At 42.3% G+C, this 14078-nt stretch overlaps 1 protein-coding gene and 1 pseudogene across 2 annotated transcripts in view; one reads left to right on the top strand and one right to left on the bottom strand.

Moving 5' to 3' along the window:
• Window positions 1-14078, bottom strand: part of LOC309799286 (centrosomal protein of 78 kDa-like) — a 659089-nt pseudogene that overhangs the window by 482299 nt on the left and 162712 nt on the right. The window lies entirely within an intron of this gene.
• Window positions 98-13153, top strand: LOC309800885 (dipeptidase 2-like; the record flags this gene model as incomplete). Its single annotated transcript, XM_082615192.1, has 9 exons — window positions 98-151; window positions 299-510; window positions 837-1006; window positions 1268-1387; window positions 1611-1752; window positions 2054-2123; window positions 2244-2420; window positions 2799-2883; window positions 13137-13153. The coding sequence occupies 9 exons, from the start codon at window positions 98-100 to the stop codon at window positions 13151-13153; spliced, it is 1047 nt and encodes a 348-aa protein (XP_082471318.1).

The raw sequence follows: 14078 nt of genomic DNA, 5'->3' as shown, positions 1-14078 counted from the left end.
GCTTGGACAGGAAGGTTACAGGCCGGGGAGAGCAACCTAGGGCGCCCCCTCGGAGCAGTGGGAGTGGGAAGAGGGGCAGGGGTGGAGGGAACCCACGATGGGAGGCGAGTGGGCTCTCCGCAGAGGCCAGCTTAGCCCGCAGGAGCTGCCTGTGAGCAGGGGGCGGGAGGGCACTGCTGCCCTGTGGCTGCTGGGCTTCCCGGATCGCGGCTCTCTGCGAGGGTCCTGAGACTCTGTATCCCCTCCCTCAAACCGCCCCCCTCGCGAGGCCGCGACGCTGGGTGCCCTGTGTCGACAGGCAGAACCCCACTGCCCGCCCCTCGCAGACCCGCCTCTGCCCGCCTCGATGGTCCCCGCGCACTCAGCCAGCGGCCTCTGTTGTGTCTGCTGCTCCTGCTGGGTCTGCTGCTGCGGCCGGTTACCTGTGAAGACCACGCCGGGCACCTCCAGAACCCCAAGTCCGCGGGAGCGCACGCGGGCCCTGATGCGGGACTTCCCGCTTGTGGACGGGTGGCTGCAGTGTGTGCCGGCTGCTGGGGGCCGCTGGGGGCCTAGCCTGGCCCCGGGCAGGGCAGGAGGTCCGGAGCATGCAGAGCTAGTGGGGAGGCTCCCTCCCACCACCCCTGGATGTCCTCTCCATCATCTATGGATGCCCTTCCCCTTCTCTGTCATCCCCTCCCTGGTGGGAACCCCTCAGCCCAGGCCTCAGCTGCTCCTAGTATAGTCTGTGTGACAGTGGGAGGTGGGGGACCCACAGGCTGGCCCAGGCCAGGCAATGTGTCCTGCCTCATCCCAAGACCTAAGGAGCCCACCTATTTGCCTTGACCTCCCTCCAGCCACAACGACATGCCCCTGGTCCTGAGGCAGTTTTACCACCACGGGCTACAGGATGTTAATCTGCGCAATTTCAGCCATGGCCAGACCAGCGTGGACAGGCTGAAAAATGATCTCGTGGGTGCCCAGGGACACACAAGGTGCCACCATGGCTGCTGGGGAATGTGGGGCAGTTTGGGGGCCTCAGAGACCACAGGTTAGTCACATTGGAACTAAGTTACCATAGTGACCTAGAAAGTGCCATGCCATGGATGCTGGGGGAACAGGGGTCACAGTGAGCCAACCTGACGGGCATCCAAGTACCACAGAAAAAGCAACGCATTACATGGGACTTCTGGGCACACTGAGTGTTGTGCCAGCTGAGGAGGCTATGAGAAGCCCAAGGAGCTCCAAAGCCCAAACTAAGCCCTTGCCTTCCCTCAGTTCTGGTGAGCCTGCGTCCCATGCCGGACCCACGAACGCGATGCTGTGCGCCTCACCCTGGAGCAAGTTCACCTCATCTGCCCCATGTGTGCCTCCTATTCTGAGCTGGAGCTTGTGACCTCAGTTAAAGGTAGACGGGGGACTTCCTTGGTAGTCCAGAGGTGAAGACTCCACGCTTCCACTGCAGGGGCCTCGGGTTGGATCCCCAGTGGGGGAACTAAGAGCCCTCATGCTGCGCGGCACAGGCAAAAAAACAAAACAAAATGGTAAAGAGACTGGTCGTGGTAGGTGTTAGGGACTTCAGTTAGCTACCCCTGCCTCTGAAAATGATCATCTGACCTACCTGCCCCCAGCTCTCAACAATACCCGGAAGTTGGCTAGCCTCATTGGTGTGGAGGGCGGCCACTCACTGGACAGGAGCCTCTCCATCTTGCGTACCTTCTATGCGCTGGGTGTGCGCTACGTGACACTCACCCACACCTGCAACACGCCCTGGTGAGCACAGTGCAGATGGTAAGGGCCCAGTGAGGCAGGGATCTGCCCAAGATCACGCTGGGGCCCAAAGCAAGTTTACCCCTGGGATCCAGCCCTGAACCTGGGGTTGGGAGGGGAATGGAGGTTTGCAGAACAAGACTGAATCCCCAGAAGGGCCCTCCTACTGCCAGGCACAGCCCAGTTTGGGTCCCTCCTCTTGCATCAGGGAGTTGCAGGTCTAGACGGTTCGACACAACCTCTTTCTACGCTCTTGTAGCCAAGTCATGGCCACCAGTCAGACTGCCTCCTGGCCATCCTGCAGGGCACAGAGCTCAGCAAAGGGTATCCACCCCTTCTACAGCAATGTCAGTCGGCTCACCGGCTGTGGCGAGGTAAGGACCCGGCTTCCATACCCTGCCCCACATGAATGTACAGCCCTGCCTGTTCCCTACAGATAAATACACACAAGATAAATGCAGCCCTCATGCCCTCTCCCCATCCTGTCCCTGCAGAAGGTGGTGGCAGAAATGAACCGCCTGGGCATGATGGTGGACTTGGCCCATGTCTCGGATGCTGCGGCACGGCGAGCCCTACAAGTGTCACAGGCACCTGTCATCTTCTCCCACTCAACTGCCCGGGGTATGTGCAAGAACACTCGCAATGTTCCTGATGATATCCTGCAGCTTCTGGTGAGAGACTGCCCTGGCCCTCAAACTTAAGCAAGAGATTCAAACCAGGAGCCCTTGAACCTGAGCCTCTTCTCCCTCCATTTCCTCAAACGCCAGGTTAAATATCTTCTGCCCCCAAAACCCACGGTCCACAGCCCCTGAACTCTTCAGCCCTAGGTGGGGGTCTAGGTGGTAAGATACTCCTCCAAACCCGGAAACCCTGGGCCAACACACCACCCAGACCAGGGCTGCGGCTCCTCCATTCACACAAACCCAGAGAGGAGATGACTCTGACCTCAAAGCCAGGGCTGAACACCTTCCTCACAGGGGCCGAGAGAGTGAACAGGCAGCTGGCTGTGCTGAGGGCCAAGCTGACTGTCCACGGGTCCGCCCCTGCAGAAGAAGAATGGTGGCATCGTGATGGTGCCCTTGTCCGAGTGGGTGCTGCAGTGCAACCCGTTAGCCAACGTGTCTACTGTGGCAGGCGAGCCTCACCCTGGGCTCTCTGAAAACTCGGATTTGGAGCTGAAGCTGGGTCCAAATTTAGGGAGGACTTCAGAAGAGCCCCAGTGGTTTGACCCACCTACTGGTAATAGGTACAGCACCCAAAAACCCAAGAATGGACAGTACACAGCACCTTGGTGCCATGTGGAACTGGAGCCACAGAATCAAAACTGCGATACGGATGGGTATCAGGGAGGCTGTCAGACACTGCTTTATGTCAAACACATAAAGAAAATATCCACTATCAGAACCGTTGGTTGACTGACTTTTTTTCACATCTTTCTGACAAAATTCGTGAAGTTGTGAGTACCAAGATGTAATCTCTGGCTCACAATCATTGTTTAGCTTCTGTATATTGCAGTGTAGAAGGTCTGTATTCGTGTGGTTTGGCTGCTATAGTGAAATACTATAGACTGAACGACTTCCACAGCAGAAATTTATTTTCTCACAGTTCTGGAGGGTGGAAGTCCAAGATTAAGGTACTGAATACCATAAGAATTGGTTTCTGGTGAGAACAATCTTCCTGGCTTGCTGACGGCTGTCTTCTTGCAGTGTCCTCACACGGCCTTTCCTCTACGAGCAGAGGGAGAGAGATCTCTGGAATCTATTCCCCTTCTTATAAGGACACCATCAGTCCCTGTCAGATTATTACCTCACCCTTATGACTTCAGTTAACTTCAGTTACCTCCCTAAAGGACCTATCTCCTATCTTCTACAGTCAACTTAGGAGGGGCTTCAACATATAATTTTTCGGGGGACACAATTCAGTCCATAACAACAACTTAAGATAGCTTTCTCTGATTTTCAGTCTTTCACTAATACCTCCCTCTTTGTCTACGAGTTATTCAAGTTTCCTTAAATTTTTTTTTTAATTTTCTTACATTATCCCTTCCCTTTAAATGCTGTCTTCACTTCTTAATTGGCATTTCTTGCAAATGAAGGCACCTTTCCTCACAATATATTGATTACTCTCCCCACTGTAACACAGCGTCTTCTCCCATGACTTTCCTGAAGTGGTTCCACTTTTGTTCATAAAAGTTTAGCCATCCAATCAGATGCTTTATTTTCAGTTCCCATAGCATTTTGCCTTTGGGAAACAACTGACTCCATTAGATGGTGCTTCTTTTAAAACTACCTTCCTTTATGTTTTATAGCAATCTTATGATTTCTGTTGGCATACCATCTAGCTTCTTTCTGATCATTCTTTTTATTTTTAGTTTTCAGTTGTTACTCTCCTCACTCCTTAGCGTCAGATACTACATACAGTTGGCCTTCTTCTCATCTCTTATATACTCTCTCTCTTACTCCAGCAGCTTTGTTTACCATTTAATATATTATCTGCCAGGCGCCTTCCATCTGTTACCAACATCTCTCCCTCTGTCTTTGTCATTTCAGCCTTCGCTGTGCTCTCTGAGCTCTCACAGGCAGATCTATTGAACACAGGAATCTCAGTGGAAAATACGAGTACGTTATTTCTCTACTGAGTAAAGCCCTTACAGATCACATGGTCCTGATCCATCTTGCAGCCACCTCATCTGGACTATTTGACCTCCCATGTCACAATAGCAGAGGACCAGACAAGAGGGACACTGGCTCCTAATGACCTCAGCCCAGAAGTGATACACTTGATTCTGCTTCTTTGCCACTGGCCACAACGAATCAAAGGAAAACAGTTGAACTACAAAGGAGGATGAAAAATGTAGATAAGCACATAGGATATTTGATGAGTGCTATCTCGAGGTGACATCACTTCCCATCAAACTTTTATTTCACAGAGAAAACACAGACTATAAAGCAAAAACACCCCAAACTACCTTCTTCTCTTTACGTCCAAGAATAGCTTTTCGACATAGTTTATAAATACCTAGTCTCACTTCCTCAGTATCTTCCATTCATTTTCCCACCTCATTGGTATTGTTAAGCTTTTCCTCTTTAGCGATTTTATTTTGGCCCCCTCCCATTAAAAAGCTGCCTCCCTCCCATTAAAAATTACTCTTGTTTGATGCCAAGTAATTCTCTAGTTACCTTTTCTCTCTTCCTAATTTCACAGTGCAGTTTATCAAAACTTGTATTTATTCTCATTGTCTGTATTTTCTTATCTTTATGTACCTCGTGACTCACACAATTTTGCTCTTTTCTTCTTACTTATCCTCACTGGAATTGCATTCACCAACATTTAGTTTGTGATTAAATTGAGTGAATATTGTTTGGTCATTCTGTCACCTTTCAGCAATAGTTGATTTTGTTGATCAAACTTGGCATCTCAGAAAAATCTTTCACCTTAACAACAGTAGCATCTTAACCTGCTACTTCTTCCTCCTGCCTCTGGACATCCTTATCTCTTTCATTGGGCACTCTCACTCTGCCCTCTGCCAAGAGATGTGTATTTCTCAGAAGCTCTCTTCTGCCCTTGATAGATGGTCTCATCTACTCTTGTGATTCCAGCCACCATATATATCACAGATCTTGACCTAAAACTTACATCTCTCTCTCCTGAATCTCTTACAAACTTAACTAATTGCCAACTGAACAACTCTGCCCAAATATAACATGGACACTTAAAATTAATTATGTGATGTTACTGAACGATTAATTTTACCTTCAATACTTATTCATCTTTGTACATCATTTATACCACCACTATTTGTACACTTGTCCAAGTTGGATACTGGGGGAACACTGAAGACTCTGGACTCTGACATCCCTCAGAATGGGAGAAAATTGTTGCAAACGAAGCAACTGACAAGGGATTCATCTCCAAAAAATATAAACATAAATAAATTTGTAAAATATATAAGTAACTCAAGCAGATCAATATGAAAAAAAAAACAAATACCGTATAATATCACTTATATGTGGAAAGGAACCTAGAATTATGGTACAGATGAACTTATTCGCAAAGCAGAAATAGAGACCCAGATGTAGAGAAGAAACACATGGATACCAAGGTGGGGGGAAGGGGGGCTATCAATTTGGAGATTTGGATTGACATATATACACCAGTATGTATAAAATAGATAACTAATGATAAACTATGGTACAGCACAGGGAACGCTACTCAATGCTCTCTGGTGACCTAAATGGTTAGAAATATTAAAAAGAGGAAATATATGTATAGGTATAACTGATTCACTTTGCTGTACAGCAGAAACTACCACAACATTGTAAAGTAACTATACTCTAATAAAAATTAATTTAAAGGAATAATAAAACTCTGGACTCTGTATAATCATCCCTCACCTTCACAATTAATTCAGTAACCAAGTACTCTCTAACCTAAATTCCTACTATCTCTCAATATTGTCTACTTGTATTCAAGCCTCTTGCCACTACTTGGTTCTGAGCTACATTTTCTCTTATTTATGGATCATAAACAGTCTCTTAACTTTTAACAGAATAAATCTTTTAACAGAATAAATATTCATTGAGTACCTACAACACTGGTAAATAAGGACATTGTTCACATGCAGTTTACAATGTAGTAGGGGCAATGAACTATAAAATAGAACTATACCTCTCATAGGTAACTGGATAGCCAAGTTTTATAAGAACACGTAGAAAGGGAATTTAATCTCTAATGGAAGTCATGAAAAGCCAGAGATTCAATGTTTATTTTGAAACTTGTATGATGAGAGTGCATTAACCAAGGATTGAATGAGTAAAGTATGATACAAATTGATGACATTACCTGGAGAAAGTTCAGCAGTAAGAGAAGTCTAACCCTGAAGTCTACTGAGTATTGCTGAAAATTTATGGAAGAAGGAGATGCTAAGTAAGGATAGAGAAAGCAGATGAGGGTGGACTAGTAGGCAAGAGCACAGTGCTTGAAGCCTTTTCCCCAAAATTAAAGAGAAGCTATCAAAGAGCTCTAAGCCGTTGAGTGAAATTTAGGTTGCAATGCAGAGAATAAACAAGACAGAAATAATACTGGAGTCAGGGAAAAAGTGAACTGGGATGTTACATCCGAGTAAGAAATGTAAAAGATATGACAATGGACATAGAGAAGAATGGACATATGTGTGTGTGTGTGTGTGTGTGTGTGTATACATATATACACACATTTATGTGTGCATATATATGTATGTGTGTATATATATATATATATATATATATATAGTATAATTATGACAACTCTTAGGGATTGCTCCAGAGTTTAAGGGAGGGGAGAAGAGTAAAGAATGACTCTCAGTTTCTTGCTTGGTTAATTGGGTTAAAACAGTTTGCAATAAAAAAGATTTAGCTTAAGTCATTTAATCATTTTAAGTGCATTCTGAATCCTATACAAATAAGTTTGAGAAATTTAAGAAAATTGTGTTTCCTTAAGTTTTGCATATCTTTTGTTATTCCATGTAAATTCCCTTCTTTTTCATATGATTAAAGAAAAGTTACGAAAAAATAAGAAATGAGAGAAAATAAGATCTTATGAAAAATTATGAATGATCTTTATCTGTTTTTGTGCTTACTGTAATTTCTTATTGTTTATCTCTCTATATACATATTCTGAGATATCTTCTCAGACCTGCTGAATCAATCTGTGAGGAGTAAGTTTAACTAATCACTCAGATGAACCTAAAATTGGTTCATCTACAGGAATAACCAACATAAGAGAGTAGTCATGGTAGTCTCAAAATTAGAGAAGACTTCCCAATTATTCCCATTATGTCCAAGAGAGAACATAAGCAGGTACTTCAAGTATCCGAACTTCGTATGATTAGATTCTGCAAAAGCATTTTAAATAGGAAAAATACATAGAAGAAAGGTTAAGACAAAACTTCCCCAGGATAAAATGGATCCCATATTTTCACCAGATGCCTTTACTTAGGAAAAAGAAATGTTAAAGAATTGTAACAGTATCCAACCTGGACAACAAAATACAGAAATTTTCACCACTAAGCCTGAGCTCTGTACAACTCTGATTTAGTGTTTTTTCAAGCCTTACACAGCAGTCTCTATTTTTAAAATATTTATAAGTAACCCATTTTGTAGGAAAACACCTAACTTTCATCATAAGAATTATGACACTTTATACTTTTATTCCAGCCTAACTTTTATACTCTATTTTCTACCATTTGGCAACTTATACCTTATGCTCTAGTCAAAACAATCTCCTTTACAATCACTTAAACATATTGTGTTGGTTCTCAAGTCCAGGATGTTCCTTCTGCCTGGTATGCCCCTGACCTTCTCTCCACGTGGAACATTCCTACTGACATTCAAAACCTAATTCCAAACCCCCTCATTGTTGGCATTCTCTTTAATATCCCCTAGCAGGGTTAGTGACTCCAAGTTCTGTTTTACAAAGTTACATTTTTATGATCTATTTATTTAATAGCCTCTCCCTACTTGATTGTAATGAGTTGTTTATGCATCTCTCACACTCTCTTTTGAGTTCCTCTGGCCTTTATTTTTTCTTTTATCTCTTACCCATAAGCACAGTGCTTGCCCCATAGTACGTGCTCAACGTGTTGGCTGAGTGAAAAAAGACACCTTGTAGCTCTAATCATTTGTGAAATGTCATTTAAAATGACATCAGATTACCCTTTGTTTCCTAACTTAATTTCTAGTACTATAGAATGTACACTCAGAACACTGTCAGTGGCCTACAGAAACAGTGTTCTCACTGGACTTCATGCATATAGTCAACCCCCTTATAACTTTCTCTGGCATACAACAGCCAGACATGTTATTAAAAAAAAAAAGATGTACCAACCCCTCACGTATTGGAAAACTTCCAGAAGCTCTCCATTCCTTATTGTATCTTTTCTAGATTTTTCAAATACCTCTGTCTTACTTCATCTATTCAGAACTAGCTTTTCTACCTTTCGCTTTCATTTTCAATTTCATTCATATCATTATCTTCACTTACCCATAGAACCTAAGCATATTTCAGTTTCTTATGCAAGTTTCCTCACTAGAGGTCAAAGGGGCAAGGACTATTGTGATAAAATATTAAATAAATAGACGATAGGACTTTGTTCTATTGGTCTGGGAAAATTACTACCTGAAACAAAAGAATTCTGGAAACTGAAGGCGGCAGACCAGTCAGCTTTGTTTACTTCAGACTCAAATCAATGTCTTGTCTTTACCTGAGCTCTGGTTACATTTAGAAAAAAGTACTGTAAATACAGTGAATGAGCAAGGCCACTATCTGAGACGTGTCTGGGTCCTTAGTATAGTAACTGGGGGAATGGTAAGCATTGGTCAATGTTTGCTGATTGATGACTCAATAGATCGGGTTAAGCCTCACCATCAGAATTCCAGATTTTTTAACAAGCTTCTCAGTCTTTTCAACCCAAAGAAAAAACTAAAGAAAACCAGATGACAAGAATTTCAAATTGTAAAATATCCCGATTGTCAAATTTAAATAGGGATATCCTGTGCAATGGAGAGGCTGGCTGGTGCCAATTTCACATTTTGTTCTCTAGTGTCTGGACGAAGCCTGCTCTGCCAGTGAGCTGACAGGTCGAGAGCACTCCAACTTCCGCAGACACCCGAGAACTTTCTATTTTTCATGGTCTTCCTACCTTACCTAAGGGAAGGACTATATTCACAGTGAAAAGAGTTATGATTCATCACCAGTAGAGAGATTCTTCCACTTTCTGGGTGCCCACGTTAAAAGTCTGGTATAGTCAACACTCCCTCTAACATAGATCATGTATTGAAATGAGAAAACTATCACCTAATATGGCCAGAGAGGTGAAGGGACTTGGCCCAGCTGAGCCCAGGAGACACCTCTAATTCAAAACCTCAACCATTAACGTAGTGATTGTGATCAAGGAGACTTACAGCACATAAGAGATTCAAAAAGCGTATTAATCCACCTCCGGCAACACTGCCAGTTTTAAAGAATGATTAACCTTCTCTCCCACTTGATTCAACCTGGCTATGTATTATACCACTCTAAATGCTAGCAGACTCTATGCTTATGGCTTCCATTAGGTAGCACTTAGTATACATGAAAACTTTCTTCAAGAAGCAATTACTTTTGAAACCATAAACATTTAAGTTGGGAAAAGTGAAAAAGAAAGGAGGTGCAAGTAAAGGGAACTAGGAAAAAATAAGAAAATACCCTCAAATATAAACATGTTGATTCAACAATTATTTAATGGGGATTTAAATGATACAAGGTGAGCATTTATTCTGTTTCTGCTTTAAATAAAGCATTCTGTTCTATTTGTTAGGTGTTGTACTTGTTTAGGATCTAATGTCTGTTAAAAACCTCTCGAAAGAGATGTATTCATTCTGGTATCCTAAGCACCTATCTGGATGAAAAGCACAAGCAATGGGAAGTCATGGGGCATAATGGACCTTGCAAAGGCTCTGAAATCCATCTCTTACTTATGGTCTTTGAGACTCAGCCTCCTCCTCTATGTAGTGTTCATAAAACTTAGTGGAGATAGAACACTAGGGACACAGAAGGTCAAAGGAGGTATTTACTACAACTTTCCAAATATCTTCCTTTAGGAAAACAAATATATTTTATTTGCAATGAGGCTTTCTTGTGAATTTTATTCTTCTAAAGAAGAACATTTTTAGTGAACAATTGATTCGTTTGCCTCCCTGTGCTACTTTATTGACAATACTCAGGTAGGGGTGGTTTTCTCTCAAGTAGTTACCTCCATGTGATTTGTATATCAGACCTTCCTAAAAGCATGTTTTCCTGCTCTTTCGTTCCACCCCATCCCAGTTCTACTTAAAATATTGTGATCCTCTATTAAAATGCACAGAACCCTGGGAAAATAAGGAGAAGCATAATGTTTGTCACTGCCAGCTCTGGTATGCATATATCAGAGGCTAAATTATAACTGATGAAGACAGAAATGGGACCCATATCTGTCTGACTTCAGAAACCAGAAGTGTAGCTACTACAAGCTGATGAATTGGAACTCAGATCAAGGCCTAGAGTGGAGAGGAGTCTTCTGATCAGAAGGGGAAAGTAAACAAAGGGCAGTGTTTAATTATTTAATAATAAGTAAGAGAATGACTAGGGTGTTTTTACAGAACAGGATATAATATTGAAATAAAATCCCCCAAAGTGGCACAGAAACATAATGCAATCCTCTGAAGCTACAACCCTTCCTAAACCAAACCATACCATTCTCTTCACACATCCTGGAAAGTCAAAAGAAAGGGGATACTGATTTGCATCACACTGGCATTAGAAGCAGATCTAGTTTTAATGAAGTTTTACTTCATGGACTGAAGTTTCCCCCAAAAAAGGGTAAGCTTTTTTCTCAAGAAACATCACTGTGTAATAATCAAGGAGCCAGGGATGGTGGTATTAATTGTTCTAAGTACAGGGATTTGTTTTGCAGAAAGAAGTACCAATCAGAAAGAGAACTGACCAATAATTACTTAACAAAACTGCTTCAGAAGTAGATTTCTAAATCTACTTTTAGATTGATAGTTAGAAAAATCTTACTAAGTTTATTCATTTAGAGGAAATCTGGGCAAGCCTCTGAAACCAAGAGGTATTGTATCAAAAGAGATAAGGTCACTAGACACTTATGTAAGAGCTACTTCTTCCTCAAATGGCCACCATATAGTCATTTCTGACTATTACATTACCAAGAAATAACAATGCACCTTTAGGAAACTAGTATGAAAGAAAAACATAATAAAATTTTTTGCAGGTGACTCTTTGATCTCATAGGTGTGTGTTAATTTTCCAAAGTTGGGACTGGATCCTGCCTTTACAAAATGCTCCTTGAAATATCACATTGAAAATCTTCTCTTTTACTCCTTATTGTAAACATTGTATATGTTTTTAAGAAGACCAATAAAAAATATGGACTATGGGGCTTCCCTGGTGGCGCAGTGGTTGAGAGTCCGCCTGCTGATGCAGGGGATATGGGTTCGTGCCCCGGTCCGGGAAGATCCCACATGCCACGGAGCAGCTGGGCCCGTGAGCCAGGGCCGCTGAGACTGCGTGTGCAGAGCCTGTGCTCCACAACGGGAGAGGCCACAGTAGTGAGAGGCCCGCGTACCGCAAAAAAAAAAAAAAAAAAAAAAAAATATATATATATATATATATATATATAGAGAGAGAGAGAGAGAGAGAGAGAGAGGGAGAGGGAGAGGGAGAGGGAGAGGGAGAGGGAGAGAGAGAGAGAGAGAGAGAGGGAGGAGAGAGAGAGAGAGACTATGAAATTATTTTTCCAGTAGTGAAATTGTGGAGAATACATCTTGCATTTCTACTGTATTCCCGCAGAAAGAGGAAGTTCTTTTCCACAAAGACTCTCATCAATGTTAACTCTGGGAGAGAAGTATTTGTAGTTGTCTCATGCTTTGTGGTGAGAGACTCGCACTTTTTCCCCTGTCTCTATTGTGGGAAACAGGGCACACTTTGGGCTGAGAATTCATACTGTGGTCGGAAAAGAAAGAAACAAAAAATACCCTCATTAACACTGCTCTTTAACAAGTTCAGCAAATGGGCTTCAGGCATTCTAAACAGCAGCAATTAAAAAATAACTTTAGATTTCATACATTTCTTCCAGTAGGATGAAAAGCTGAGGTATGTTAACTTTAATTTTATGGTTTGGGTGAATACCGAGTTCGATTACTCCCTGTCAAAGCAGAAATCGGCCTCTTACAGGGAATAAGTGCTAATTAAGCAAAACAGAGTAAGCATGTTATATGAAGTATATTTGATTCTTTCCTGTGCACTTTGGCTGCACAAGCTCTAACCACACTTTCCGCAGGGACCATCAGTGCTCCCTAAGAATGCCAATGCAGTGATCTGTCCAGTTAGTGGGGTGCAGAGACCAGTCAGAATGCTGATGCTTTCCACAAAGGAGATGGGGCTAGGGAGGCAAATGCAATCAGGGAGTATTAGCTCTGTCTTGTGTGCCTGCTACAAAACCGTGTCCTCTCAAGACTGCTCTATCCCTTCTTTGCTTTATACGTGTATGTGTAAGTTTGTATATGTAAGCTTTACAAGTCTCTCCTAAGAGAAAACTGAAAATGCCCAGGAAAAAGACAAAACTGCTTCAACAGAGAAAGGTCTCTCTGTTCCAGTTGAAGAGGATATAGAGTTAATAACAGGAAATATCCATCCTCTGAAACTGTATGAAACATGGATGCTTCCACAAGTTACTCAAGGTCTCACTGACCAGGCTATAAGTAATTTTAAATATTATTTCTTATGATTATGGTTGATAAAAAGTCTCAGTGGTATGCTAAAAATCTTTAACACTTGTTGACCTTTTTTCCTGATAGCTTTCCTCCTCCCAGGCTCCAGCCAACAGTAGCAGTAACAGATATCCAGATCTTAAGAGAACAGAAGTATAATGGTGCACTGAATATGGAAAGGAAGAACCAGTAATGGTTCCTATACATTCATAACGCGAATCAGCATCAAACTAAGCTTCCCCAAGAAGAAGCTGACAGCAAATAGTTTCTCCTCTTAATGAATTGAGGAAACAACTTTGAAGTTATCTGTAGCCACCGCTTCTGAAGCGACCAGTAGCTTTGCAACTATTAGTTTACTTGTATTAGATTAATTTATATTAGAGTTTATTTAATGCAATTGCTCACAAATTTTAAACCATTTTGTAGAGTAGTGTTCTGTATCTGTTTAAATGAAATGCTTTCCTAAGCTCAAAATCAGTGTTTTTATGTTGTGTAAATTATGAAATTACTGTGGAATATCTGGTAAACTTGATAGGAAACCCCAGATGTCAGCACTTTGCTGGGCAAGATTTAAAGTGGCCCACACCATTAGCCCTCATCAGGAGCAGTAGCAGTGGGCTAAGTCATAAGGGCACGCCCGTCCATTACACTCACCCAGGATACTGTGAGTGAGAAACAAAGGGCAGTCAGACAGGGACCTCTATGCTCAGATTCCACTGCCAAGAAATGGCCTAAGTCAGCTCTTGTTGTTGAAGAAAATAACCCTTTAGGAATCAGACTGAATCCTATTTTAAGTTTTAGAGGAAGAAGGATACTATTTAAACATTGATGAAATGTGCCTCTCTTTTTTTATCAGCATAGAAATTTATGTGAATTCAAAAGAACATGGTTATATTTAGCATAGTGTAATAATTATCTGAAGTACATATCATCGTTGGCTCTGAAACAGTTCTAAAGATGTCATTCTTTTGAAGTCAAAAAATATGCAGTAAAAATGGACAAGGAGGCAAAAATATGAAAAAAACAAGTTTGCTGAGTATGGGA

Source organism: Mesoplodon mirus (assembly GCF_964341445.2).
Source record: "Mesoplodon mirus genome assembly, chromosome: 3".
In the NCBI taxonomy this organism is placed as follows: domain Eukaryota; kingdom Metazoa; phylum Chordata; class Mammalia; order Artiodactyla; family Ziphiidae; genus Mesoplodon; species Mesoplodon mirus.
The sequence above is the reverse complement of the archived record's forward strand: the minus strand, read 5'-3'. Positions and strand labels throughout refer to the sequence as shown.